Source organism: Macaca mulatta, chromosome 7 (genome assembly GCF_049350105.2).
Source record: "Macaca mulatta isolate MMU2019108-1 chromosome 7, T2T-MMU8v2.0, whole genome shotgun sequence".
Classification (NCBI taxonomy): Eukaryota; Metazoa; Chordata; class Mammalia; order Primates; family Cercopithecidae; genus Macaca; species Macaca mulatta.
In genome coordinates, this window is record NC_133412.1 from 25,922,217 (window position 1) to 25,935,929 (window position 13,713).

Genomic DNA, 13,713 nt, shown 5'->3' on the forward strand with positions numbered 1-13,713 from the left:
TTCTCGCAAACTACTCTCTGCTCTTTGTTTTCCTCTATTATATGTTTTAAATGACATATTCAACATCTGCTACTGAATCTTTACTTTCCATCTTAGAATAAGAAGATGTCTATACAACTTGGCTAAAAGTGATTATTGCAGTTTAAAAGTTCATGCAAATTTTCAATTACAGTTTTGTGTAACATAAACCTTCTAAACTTTCATTATAAAACTAGGGATGATGAGAAAAAAATCTATAAATGTAGAGACATGATGATTAATGAGACCAAAGTTCAGGGAAAAAAAACTTAAGAATATTGCATATCCACATATATCTCAATATCGTATTTGCATTTTTAGGTAGGCAAATCAGGTAGAATGTTTCTTTTAATTAAGAGCAGCAGTAAACATTAGACTTGAAGAGAAAAACACACATTCAAATTAAAGGTTTCTTATGTATGTGGGCTTGGGGACATCCTTGGACCTCTTTGTGCCTTGATCTTCTCACATGCAAAATTAACGATGATTCTACACAATGTAGTAGGCTGCAATGAGTACTGAATAAACCATCTACACAAAGCAGCTTCTCAGTAGACACTAAATATATCTATGGTGAGTGCTGAATGCTGAGCTTGTACACCTCTACAGTCCCCAACAGGTCCAACAGATTTTCAGGTGTGTGCTTCATACTGAACTTCTCCCTTTCCATACATATAGTTGGTTTGAGACCACTTCTCTGATTCACTGGCATGATAAAGAGCTTAATCCTTACCCTTCCAGAAGAAAGTTCTCCCCTTTTTATCCTGATGCCAGCTGCTAATTATGTATATGCTTATAACTGAGTACCACCAAATTAGCAAATAACTGAATTTAGGTAAACTTGCACTGACAAACATTGCTGAATATCATGCGTAGATTCAGGGCCACTGTCTTGTCATCCTAGGGACCTTCCCAATGACAATTCAGAAATTCCCTCAAAGCTCAGCAACATTCAGGAAGTAGCCATGCAGACCCAGCGTCTGTGCAAATTAATAACAGCTTTAGGTACCAGCATGTCTTTATGCAAATGATTTAAAAAACCATTACCTCTTTCACACTGGGGTCCAGTAAATCCGTAAGTGCAGGCACATCGATTCGGGGCCACACACCTTCCTCCATTGAGACAGCCACTTTCACAAACAGCTGTAAAATAAGGAGAGAGCTGAGACGCTTCACCTGAAAATACATGCTAATGAAGTGACACTTGTGGTCCCCTGGAAGGACAACAATAAAATATCTAAAGTCACGCCGGTGTTTATTCGTTTATTTTGAATGGTCACTGTACAGTTACAGATACTCAGATGTTCCTCAGTCACCTCTTAGGTAAAGCTGCCTGGAATAGATGAGTTTGTATCTATGTTAATGCTGATGGTCTCATTCCATGGAGCATCTGAGCAATGCTTTCAGTTCAACCTCGCAAACAGTGGTTTCTAAGAGATGTCACTGGACGGGAACTGCGTGTTAGCAAAGACTCTTTTGTTTATGATTCATGTTTAATTTCAACAGGGCTCCCACGAGGGGAGATAGTCCCTCTGATGTCACCCTTACAGAAATGTAGCATGTTCAACTGCACAATTAACTGCAAACAACAAAATACTAATCATGATCTTCAGTAATTTAAGTACCATCATGAAAATCCAATTGAGAGTTATAACAGAACCTGTGGAAACTATTGGTGCAGTAAGTCTAGGGATGCTTCAGGGCAGGATATTTTGCTTGTTAGAAAAGACACTAAAATAAGAATTGAAAGTTCACGAGCTGAACAACTCCTCTTTGTACAATTTCCTGTAACTCGTGCATGCATGGGCTCTTTCTAGGCATCTTCATCGTGGGTGGCAGGCTCTTCTCTGTCAAATATGCCAGTCACAACCACTCTTCAAAGCCCAGCTGAAATCTCACTGCTCCATGAGTCTCCCCCAAAACCTCCATTCAAATTCCTTGCTCCTTCAATATTTTCAATACATTTTTCCATACCTTACCCCTGTAGCAGTCATGAAGTTGAGCCACTCATACTTCCCCTCAAGAGAATCTCCTGTAAGGAGTTTAGCTGGCAGACCACTTCCAGCTGCTGTGCCTTCGTATCTGCTGCAGCGTTCCTGTCAAGGACATGCTCACAGCCAATGACTGAACACAGCATTAGGATGCTAAAGCCTGGCCGTTTCCACCCATCATGGAACTCTTCGATGGGCACTTTTTGCCCTGGCCTCTCCATCAGCCTGGCAAAGGCTTTTTTGGAGCTGCACCACAGGCTGAAGTTCCTTCTATGCAGTTGTCCTTCCTTCCCTCCCCCCTTGCACAGGATCAGACAGGCATCATGGTCTGAACACCATTCCCTCCTACTTCTGCTTCCTCTCTCCTTTATTCTTCACAGGCCTTTTCCCCAGTAAATCTCTTTTGTGTCTAATTCTGTCTTGATATTTTCTTGGCATAAAAGGACTCGAACTGACACAACCCTTTTTAACCAAAAATTATGGCAGGAGGCCATTGCTCATCATATAATCAGAGAGGTTTATGTAAGTCCATTGTCTTCTTTGCCTCTTGATTTATAGTCAGGGAGGATGAAGAGCTTCTAAACAGAAAACAAAGTTTGAGCTTGCCTAAGCCAACCCTCCCAGATTACAGATGAGGAAGCTGAAGTTTAGGAAAAATGTTCTAATTCTGCCAGTGTTAATTAAGCACTTGTGTGTTGGGCATTGGGCTAAACTCCCTCAGGGAGCACCAAGCGGAGCAGGAGAGATGCCCAGCAGCCCCTCCTGATTCTCCTGGAATGCCACTGGATCCAGCCCCATCTCGCCATCTCCACAGCCACAGCCTTAAGGAGGACTTGTCTTCCTGCTCCTGTTTTGGCCTCCTCCAGCTGTGCGTCCACACTGTGATCTTTCTCACTGTAAACCTTCATAAGTGAAGGGTAATAAGGTTGGTATTTCACAGCAGTAAACATATGGGCTACGGAGTCACACTGTTTGGGTTCCAACCCCAACTCTGCCTATTACCACCTATATACCCTTAGAGGAACTACTGGGGACCCTGTGTTCCAGTTCCCTCATCTGCTAGAGGGTAACATTTATGGCCTCTAACACAAAGATTGTTGTCATATTAAATGAGTTAACACACATAGAGTTCTAAAATGTGCCTAGCACACAGTAAGCACAGAGTAACTCAAAAGATGTATGTTGTTGATGTTGTTGGTGTTGTTTATTGTTGTGGTCTCACTCCTCTTTCCTGGCCCTACTTTGGAAGAAAACATAGTATGTATAAAGGCATCAAAACCTGGCCCATGACATCCTATCTGACCTTACTTCCTTTCCCATCACTCTCCTCTGCATTTTAGCTCTAGCAACACCAAAGCCCTTGCTATGTACCACATCCCTTGCTGTGTCCTGTGGCGGTGCTTTGGTCATGCTCTACCATCTGCCCAAAAGGTCCACTCCCCATCACCTGACAGGTAAACACTTACCCATCCCTCAAGACTCAGCCCAAGGATCACTCACACTGGGGAGCCTGTCCTACCTCTCCTCTCTCCAGGTTGCGCTACACAAAACTCAACCAATATTCTTCTCCCACTGCAATGAGTGGATGGCGATATGGTTTGGCTGTGTCACCACCCAAATCTCATCTTGAATTCTCATGTGTTGTGGGAGGTGGGAAGTAACTGAATCATGGGGGCAGGTCTCTTTCCCACGCTGTTCCCATGACAGTAAGTTTCACAAGATCTGACGGTTATTATAACGGGGAGTTTTCCCACAGAAGCTCTTTTTTGCCTGCTGCCATCCAGGTAAGATGTGACTTGTTGCTCCCTGCCTTCCACCATGATTATGAAGCCTCCCCAGCCATGGCGAACTGTAAGTCTAATAAACCTCTTTCTTTTGTAAATTGCCCAGTCTTGGGTATGTCTTTATCAGCAGCATGAAAGCAGACTAACACAGATGGTCACTAGGGCATTCTCTACATTTTTGTTTATTTATAATAACATTATTAATCCTAAACAAATACATACACAAAAGCAAAAATTAGAAACACCCTGAATAAGGCTCACCATTAAGGATTCATTAAACAGTCAAACGTCCATGTAATGGAGTACTAGGCAACCATTAAAATGTATTTTAAAATGTGTAATAACATGAGTATACTTTGAATAAAATATTAAGTGAAAAAGTGGCATAAAATCTATACATACAGTAAGAATTAATGTACCAAATATGCATTACAAGTCTAGAAGATAGTATCTAGAATGATAGAATCATGAATAATTTTACTTTTTGTGTTTTTAAACTTTTCCAAATTTTCTGTAGGGTATATATGTTCATCTTAAAGTAATTTAAAAAAAGCTTTTTAAAAAGAATGTTCATCTTCTGCAAAGCACAGGGACTAGTAGAAAGTAGACACAGTAAGTGGTGTGTACAAACGAACCTTCAAACTGAACACCATGTGATAAGTACTTCATTAGCAGCATCTAGATTGGGAAATGAGAGGGATGCAGATACCACTAATCAAGAGAAAGGACATGTTTAGAGAGAATGACGAGGCTGAGTTTTAGAATATTTTATTTGAGATGCTTCCTGAAAATCCAAGTGCTGAAGTTCAGCAAGTAAGCGGAAGATATGCGTCTGGAATGAACAAGAATTCTGCTCCTTTGGTGGTGACTAGAAATCAAGGAGATCAGGCAAGCAGGGTGGTGAAGGTAAATGAGAGGAAAATGAATCAAACAACCTGTAACCAACCAAGGTTCCATTTGGAAATTTGGTGATAAGTGTTTTGAGTAAGTGATCTGTTCATCTATAAAGGTCACTGGACACTTGTAAAAATGCTGTGTCCCAGGTAATCAAAGAAAATCTATCAGCACTTATCTCTTTATTTTACTTGTCTACAAACAGGTTAAAACCTAGAATACTTATAACTACGGTGTACTTACGTTGTCCACAGTGAGTCCCTATGTATCCTTTCTGGCACAGACAGTGATCGTCACTGCAGCTACCTCCATTCATACAGCGAATATTGCAGTGTTGTACTTGAAAAAAAAGAAGAAGAATTCACTTTTGCAACTTAAATGCATAGATTGCAACAGCTCGCAGGAGTTGATTTGTAGTTATTTGAAGAGAAAATCACATAGTTAATCAGGATTCATCTATTTTTACCCGATAATTACCTAATTGAGAATGCTAAACATATCATTATTTGTGTGAGTAAAATCACTTACCGGCTAGGCACGGTGGCTCATGCCTGTAATCACAACACTTTGGAAGGCGAAGGCGGGCTGATCACCTGTGGTCAGGAGTTTGAGACCAGCCTGGCCAACATGGTGAAACCCTATCCCTACTAAAAATACAAAAATTAGCCGGGGTAATGGTACATGCCTGTAATCCCAGCCACTCAAAAGGTTGAGGCAAGAGAACTGCCTGAACCTGTGAGGCGAAGATTGCAGTGAGCCGAGATTGCACCCTTGCATTCCAGCCTGAGTGACAGAGTGAGACTCCGTCGTGAAAAAAACAAAAAAAAATCATTTACCATGCAATGCAATTGTTTCTTTGGCATTCACTTTAATAGTGCTAAATGACGTCCTTAATTTAACAGAACTTACAACTCAATGCCATTTCTGTAATTTATACCAACGAGAAAGTATTGCCTTGTGTAACCATATGAGACAAGATTATGATGGCAATAATTTTCCCGTGAAAAGATTTAGAATCCCAGGTAGGTGGCGCAGGGGAACAGTTAAGAGTAGCAAATTCCAGCATATAAACAGAACCAAAGACAAAAACCACATGATTATCTCAATAGATGCAGAAAAGGCTTTTGACAAAATTCAACAGCCCTTCATGCTAAAAACTCTCAATAAATTCAGTATTGATGGAACGTATCTCAAAATAATAAGAGCTATTTATGACAAACCCACAGCCAATATCATATGGAATGGGCAAAAACTGGAAGCATTCCCCTTGAAAACTGGCACAAGACAGGGATGCCCTCTCTCACCACTCCTATTCAACATAGTGTTGGAAGTTCTGGCTCGGGCAATCAGGAAAGAGAAAGAAATCAAGGGTATTCAGTTAAGAAAAGAAGAAGTCAAATTGTCCCTGTTTGCAGATGACATGATTGCATATTTAGAAAACCCCATTGTCTCAGCCCAAAATTTCCTTAAGCTGATAAGAAACTTCAGCAAAGTCTCAGGATACAAAATCAATGTGCAAAAATCACAAGCATTCTTATACACCAGTAACACACAAACAGAGAGCCAAATCATGAATGAACTCCCATTCATAATTGCTTCAAAGAGAATAAAATACCTAGGAATCCAACTTACAAGGGATGTAAAGGACCTCTTCAAGGAGAACTACAAACCACTGCTCAGTGAAATAAAAGAGGACACAAACAAATGGAAGAATATACCATGCTCATGGATAGGAAGAATCAATATTGTGAAAATGACCATATTGCCCAAGGTAATTTACAGATTCAATGCCATCCCCATTAAGCTACCAACGACTTTCTTCACAGAATTGGAAAAAACTGCTTTAAAGTTCATATGGGACCAAAAAGACCCCACATTGCCAAGACAATCCTAAGCCAAAAGAACAAAGCTGGAGGCATCATGCTACCTGACTTCAAACTACACTACAAGGCTACAGTAACCAAAAGAGCATGGTACTGGTACCAAAACAGAGATATAGACCAATGGAACAGAACAGAGCCCTCAGAAATAATACCACACATCTATAGCCATCTGATCTTTGATAAAGCTGACAAAAACAAGAAATGGGGAAAGGATTCCCTATTTAATAAATGGTGCTGGGAAAATTGGCTAGCCATAAGTAGAAAGCTGAAACTGGATCCTTTCCTTACTCCTTATACGAAAATTAATTCAAGATGGATTAGAGACTTACACGTTAGACCTAAAACCATAAAAATCTTAGAAGAAAACCTAGGTAATACCATTCAGGATATAGGCATGGGCTAGGACTTCATGTCTAAAATACCAAAAGCAATGGCAACAAAAGCCAAAATTGACAAATGGGATCTAACTAAACTAAAGAGCTTCTGCACAGCAAAAGAAACTACCATCAGAGTGAACAGGCAACCTACAGAATGGGAAAAAATTTTTGCAATCTACTTATCTGACAAAGGGCTAATATCCAGAACCTACAAAGAACTCAAACAAATTTACAAGAAAAAAGCAAACAACCCCATCAAAAAGTGGGCAAAGGATATGAACAGACATTTCTCAAAAGAAGACATTCATACAGCCAACAGACACATGAAAAAATGCTCATCATCACTGGCCATCAGAGAAATGCAAATCAAAACCACATTGAGATACCATCTCACACCAGTTAGAATGGCAATCGTTAAAAAATCAGGAAACAACAGGTGCTGGAGAGGATGTGGAGAAATAGGAACACTTTTACACTGCTGGTGGGACTGTAAACTAGTTCAACCATTGTGGAAAACAGTGTGGCGATTCCTCAAGGATCTAGAACTAGAAATACCATTTGACCCAGCCATCTCATTACTGGGGATATACCCAAAGGATTATAAGTCATGCTGCTATAAAGACACATGCACATGTATGTTTATTGCAGCACTATTCACAAGAGCAAAGACTTGGAATCAACCCAAATGTCCATCAGCAACAGACTGGATTAAGAAAATGTGGCACATATACACCATGGAATACTATGCAGCCATAAAAAAGGATGAGTTCATGTCCTTTGTAGGGACATGGATGCAGCTGGAAACCATTATTCTCAGCAAACTATCGCAAGAACAGAAAACCAAATACCACATGTTCTCACTCACACGTGGGAATTGAACAATGAGATCACTTGGACACAGGAAGGGGATCATCACACACCGGGTCCTATTGTGGGGAGGGGTAGAGGGGAGGGATAGTATTAGGAGATATACCTAATGTAAATGACGAGTTAGTGGGTGCAGCACACCAACATGGCACATGTATACATATGTAACAAACCTGCACATTGTGCACACGTACCCTAGAACTTAAAGTATAATTTAAAAAAGAAAGAAAGAAAAAAAAAAGAGTAGCAAATTCCACAGAATTTTGTTAAAAGAAATTTTAGAGGCAGAATAGAGAAACAAGAAAATGCCAACAAAGGCATTTAATAACAAGACTGCCTGATGACAGGGACAGCTGGATTTGCCTGAGAAAGAGCTGCTTGTTTAAACTGTAACCTCAAACTAAGTAAGATACTCATTTTCACCTACAGAAGTGTACATTTGAGGGCCCAGAGCAGAAAGACCATGGACTGACAGCCTTAGACCCTAGACAATGAGACACTCAGAGAGGCTGGAGTAAAAGACAGCCACGGGCTCACAGTGAGCAATGACAACAGCGCAGGCAAGTGCTCTCATTTCTCCAGTGTTCAGGCTGTCTCTAGGTCAGTAATTTAGGAATGCTAATAGCACTTTCAAAATCCTAGGCTATTTCCTATTGCAAAGCTTGATTGAATTAACCACTAATCCTTGTTGATACCTGCTTACACACGGAGGCCAGGGTTGGGCTTTGGAGTTTGGCTTATTCTGTCTGGTCTTCCAAGTTGTGGGAGTAAATTCTCAGAGAAAAAGTTTCAATAATTTTAGCTAAGGAGAAGAGAATATCTTCTTTCTACACAAAAGCAGAAATCTGCTGTTTATGCTCACTCTTTCTGAAGCACAGGGGCCAAATCCTCTCTCCAGAGCAAACAGAAGATTCCTCCCAACAGCCACCCTGTCCATTACCCCTTATTAGGAATCCTCAGCCATGGTATTGAAAAGTGCTACTTGACTTCAGGAGAAAGGAACAATTTTTATAAGGAGCTACACAAATCTCAGCCTGACAACAGGGAAGGAAAGTGCAGAACCCGATATCTTCTATGCCCTTTTACAGCACAAAGAAGTTAAGTCAAGTTGAAAGTTAAATGCCTTTTCAAGAACATGCCACACACTGAAACAACATCAAAGGCCTGTTTCTACTGAACTAGAGCCACCTCCATCTCTCAGCATTCACGGCCCCCTCAGCATAGCCTCAGGTGTCTTTCGGGGCTCCTTGGCACATGCCTACTATGTCCTATGACTCCATCTCCTGATCTACTTATCAGTCATTCATTCACTCACAAACATTTCTGACTGCCTACTATGTGTCATGCAAAAAACCCGGCACTTGCCTTGTCCTAGTCCCTCTGTAGAACCCCCTCCCTTACCTGCCTCTGTGTCTCCTTGCCCCTAACCCCTAAACCCCAACACAACATACACACAGCTCTCCCCCAAAACCTGAAATCCTATCTATCTCCAAAATCCATTTCAAATATTGCTTCTTTCCATTGACCTTTTCTGATACCTCTCAAACCAAATGTGAACCCTTTCTCCTTTCCAATTATGTTTCTCTTTTGAAGCATATATTATATAATCCAGCCTATTTTTACTTATTTTGCCACACCCCATTTGTTTAAAAACTTCTTAGGAGTGGGGAGTGTCATGAGCATTAATTATGCAATATTCCCTTACGTGCCTAGAGTAGCACCTTGGTTATAAGTAAGTGCTGTATAAAACTGTGCTAAATTAATTTTTATTTAACTAACTCATGCTGCCTGATGATGACATCAAAAGCTATGCCCAAAGACCAAACTGAGACTTAGAAGTTGTCCATTGTGTCCGAAGCACTTATACAGCCCTACTAAGTAGGTTGCTATTAAAAATATTTTTATCTTTGTTTCCCCATGTATGAAAGCAGAAATAACTCCTTTGTTGCAGTAATGAAATCAAGCAACCCCGGAAAGTGATTAAAACAGTTATTTTAGGCTCTTATGATTCCATTAAAACGTCTCAGCCAAAATGCTTTTTTAACTAAAAAGCCGTCTATAAGTATACAAAGAAAAAAATGATTTAGTGAAAACTTTGAATAATATTCTAAGTAGGTCAGGAAAAGGTGTATAGTTGCTTTAAAATTTGAAGTTAAACTTACCTTCATCCTATCTTAGAAAAACAGTGAGGATTGGGAAAAGCACAGGAAATGATGTCATCTGTCAAGCAGCATAGGAACTCAGCCTTCAAACTGATTTCAATTAAAGCAGTTCATGCCAAGAGCTAATTTCCATTCCCACATGAGCGACAAAGCCATTTAACTACTTTGAGATTAAAAAGCTAACAGTAGTTTCAATAGTGACTTTACATTATTTGTTCAAGTTGAAAATCAGAACGAATTCTTCTTTCTGGCAAGAATGATAAGTTTACATTTAAATGCAATAGAATAAAAACCTCCCTGATATATATTTTTTATTCTGTCTTTCAGGCAAACCTTTTCCAGCATAAAATATTCTTTCTTCTTTAAAAAATAAAAGCACTCATTCAGACTTGTGAAACAAGAAGACACCAAGGAACCCTATGCATGAATCCTTGGGGGAAGCCAGGAGGAGGCAGGCTCAGCACAGAGAATAGGCTCCGAATCACCTGCTTTGCCACCGTGTTTACCATGGGAAACTTTTTACTCATTGTGAATCTTAGATCTTTAGGGGGAAAAAGCATTCCGATAAAGGTGCTCAGGATTTCTGAGGGGAAGTGAAGGAACTAGATATGCAGTTTCACTGTACACACAGGAAACAGTTTACAGAGAATATATACCCAAATTGGTTTTATTTTGGATTGAGTCCTGCCATTGATGCATATTCTAAATTTACGCTGATTTGAACAAGAATTCCCGATGTATCATAATTGGGAGACCAAATTCTATGTCTCTTTAAAAAGCCAACTGAAAACTAGGGGTTCCTCCTACACCCATAATGATGCTATTTCTTTACTGGATGCACTAAGTACCCCAAGTCAGAAGATATCCCTAAACTCAATCTGTGTTAAGATTTTACTAGAAATTGAAAATACTAGGGGAATCAGAGTGCACTGATCCTGCCATATGCAGTGAACCCTGAGAGGCCTAGACCCCCAGTGAGGATCTGCCCTTGAAGACGAGCAGACAGCCATAAAAGGTTTCATGTAAGGCTCAATATCTCAGAGCTAACAGAAAATGTTGCCATTTCCCCATATCCATAAAAGATCCCAAATTAATTTTGTGTTCATATCAGATGTCAGTCATTTCAGTCATTCAACAGTGACTTACTGAACGTCTTTCATTTGCCAGCATTGGCCAGAAAGAACAGAAGACATTTTCTCTAATTACAGCCCAGTACAGATTAGTTCTTCAATGATTCATCAGAAGAGAGCAATGTGAGCACGCTACGGGAATGCGAGAGAGGCAGGGCTGGCACTTGGATCTAAATACCTCAGGTAATGATTTTCTTTGGGATGCATTAGGGTTGGAACGATTCTAAAGACCTGCCATCATCTTGGCAGGCACAACTGGCAGAAAGAACACTGGGAGCAATTTGCACATAAGCATTTGTAGGATGAACATGTGATTTTAATTTAGGTACTAGGAAAAGCACAGACAGACAAATTAAACAGCCAGACTAACTTCTGGACTCTACACCTGAGACAACAGTCCACAGGGACAATCAGAGTCACTGCAGGATAAAAACAATTTTCATTTAGAGAGATAACAGCAATGGCATTTCCCTTAAGTGAATGGATGTCTGGGGATGCCTAAAGACACAGCTTGGAAGAGAAACTTCACTAGCGTTCTCAAACAAACAAATAAACAAACAAACATCTAGCCAAGCTGGAAAAGCTGCAGAGAAGAACAAGTTAAATGACAGCAGTGATAAAGGTGCTTCCATAAAGGGCGGTCTAGAAAAAAAGAGTTCAACCATTTCTAAGGACAAGTCTGAGTAGATTCCATGCATGTTTCTCCTCCCAGTCCATATAAATCCCACAATTCCCGGAAAGCTTTTTCAAGGACGACTTCTTCCAGACTAGCTGCAGCAGCACCTTCCCTTCCTCTGCATGTCCCCACACTTTCAGGATTTGGTTGTACCGCACTCCCTCAAACTTGCTAACACACTGGTCTAGAATTGTTCTGCTGGCCTTCTTACACCCTTAGAGCTCAGATTTGCATTGGGATTACAAATGCCCCAAACCCTTGCTCCCAGCTGATTAAAGCCCCTTCCTTCCTAAAACCGGTGTCCGAGAGGTTTTGTCTGTGACCGGTTCTGCTAACATTCTCATTGAACTGAAGTCAATTAAATGAGAAAATGTGATCAAAGTATAAGGGGTTGGAAAAGTGTAAGGGGCCCCAAATTGATATACAGGTTTGATGCAATTCCTATCAAAATCCTAAAAGGTTTTGTAAATATAGACAAGATTAATCTACAGTTTTTACAGAAAAGAACTAGAATAGCTAAAACCAAAAAGGATATAGTGGGAAAAATCTGTCTACCCATCCTGGGTGACAGAGCAAGACCCTGTCTCAAAGAATAAGTAAATAAAAATAAAACTATGAAACTAGTAGAAAAAAGTTGGAGAAAATCTTCAGAATCTAGGAGTAGACAAAGCATTCCTAGACTCATCAATGAAAGCATGATCCAGTAAAGGGAAAACTGATAAGTTAGACTTAGTCAAATTTGAAAACACTTGCTCTATGAAAGATCCCATTAAAAATGTTAGAAAGCAAGCTACAGAGTGTGATAAAATGTCTGCAAATCACATTATCTGACAAACAGCTAATATTTAGAATAGATAAAGAATTCTCAAAACTCAATAATGAAATAATAAACAACTCAATTAGCATCTGGACAAAAGAGGCCAGGCACAGTGGCTCATGCCTGTAATACCAACACTTTGGGAGGCTAAGGCATGCAGATTGCTTGAGCTCAGGAGTTCAAGACCAGCCTGGGCAACATGGAAAAACTCTGTCTCTACCAAAAATACAAAAAACTTAGTGGGGCATGGTGGTGCGCCCCTGTGGTTCCAGCTACTCAGGAGGCTGAAGTGGGAGTATAACTTGAGCCTGGGAGACGGAGGTTGCAGTGAGCCGAGATTGTGCCACTGTACTCCAACCTAGGTGACAGAGTAAGACCCCGTCTAAATATTTTTTTAAATTAAAAATAAGAAGCTAGACAAAAGACATAAAGAGACTTTTCACTGAAAAAGATATACAGGTGGCAATAAGCACATAAAAAGATGTTTGACATCATTATCCAGTAGGGGAACGCAAATTGAAACCACAGTAAGAGATGATGACACAGCAATCAGAATAGCTAAAATTAAAAATAAAGATAACACAAAATGCTGGTAAGGATGCAGAGAAACTGGGTCATTCATACACTGCTGGTGAGAATGCAAAATGGTACATACAGCGATTCCAAAAACAGTTTAATAGTTCTTAAAATGCTAAACACGAAACTATCATACAACCTAGAAATTGCATTTCTGAGCATTTATTCCAGAGAACACAAGATTGGTGTTCACACCACAACCTTGTACACAAATGTTCATAGCAGCTTAGTTCAAATGATAAAGAGAAAAAAAAACGATGACAATTCAGATGCCCTTCAATAGATGAATGGCCAAACTAACCTGTAGTACATCCGTAGCATGCACTACCACTCAGCAATCAAAAATAACAAACTATTGATACTGCAACAACCTAGATGACTCTCCAGAGAATCCTGATGAGCGAAAAAAGCCACTTCCAAAAGGTTATATACTATGTGATTCCATTTATATAACATTTGTGAAATGATAAAATTATAGAAATGCAAAAGAGATTAGTGGTTGTCAGAATTAAAGAGAGAATTAGGTTGGGAAGAAAAC

General features: G+C 39.9%; 1 protein-coding gene across 1 annotated transcript in view; it reads right to left on the reverse strand.

The window, feature by feature from the left end:
• The window catches only part of FBN1 (fibrillin 1), a 236,831-nt gene that overhangs the window by 184,195 nt on the left and 38,923 nt on the right, over positions 1-13,713 (reverse strand). The window contains exons 5-6 of the mRNA XM_015142182.3: positions 4,931-5,026; positions 1,066-1,161 (exon numbers count right to left, since the gene is read on the reverse strand). Coding sequence (XP_014997668.1) covers positions 1,066-1,161; positions 4,931-5,026 — 192 coding nt within the window. The remainder of the gene's footprint in view (positions 1-1,065; positions 1,162-4,930; positions 5,027-13,713) is intronic.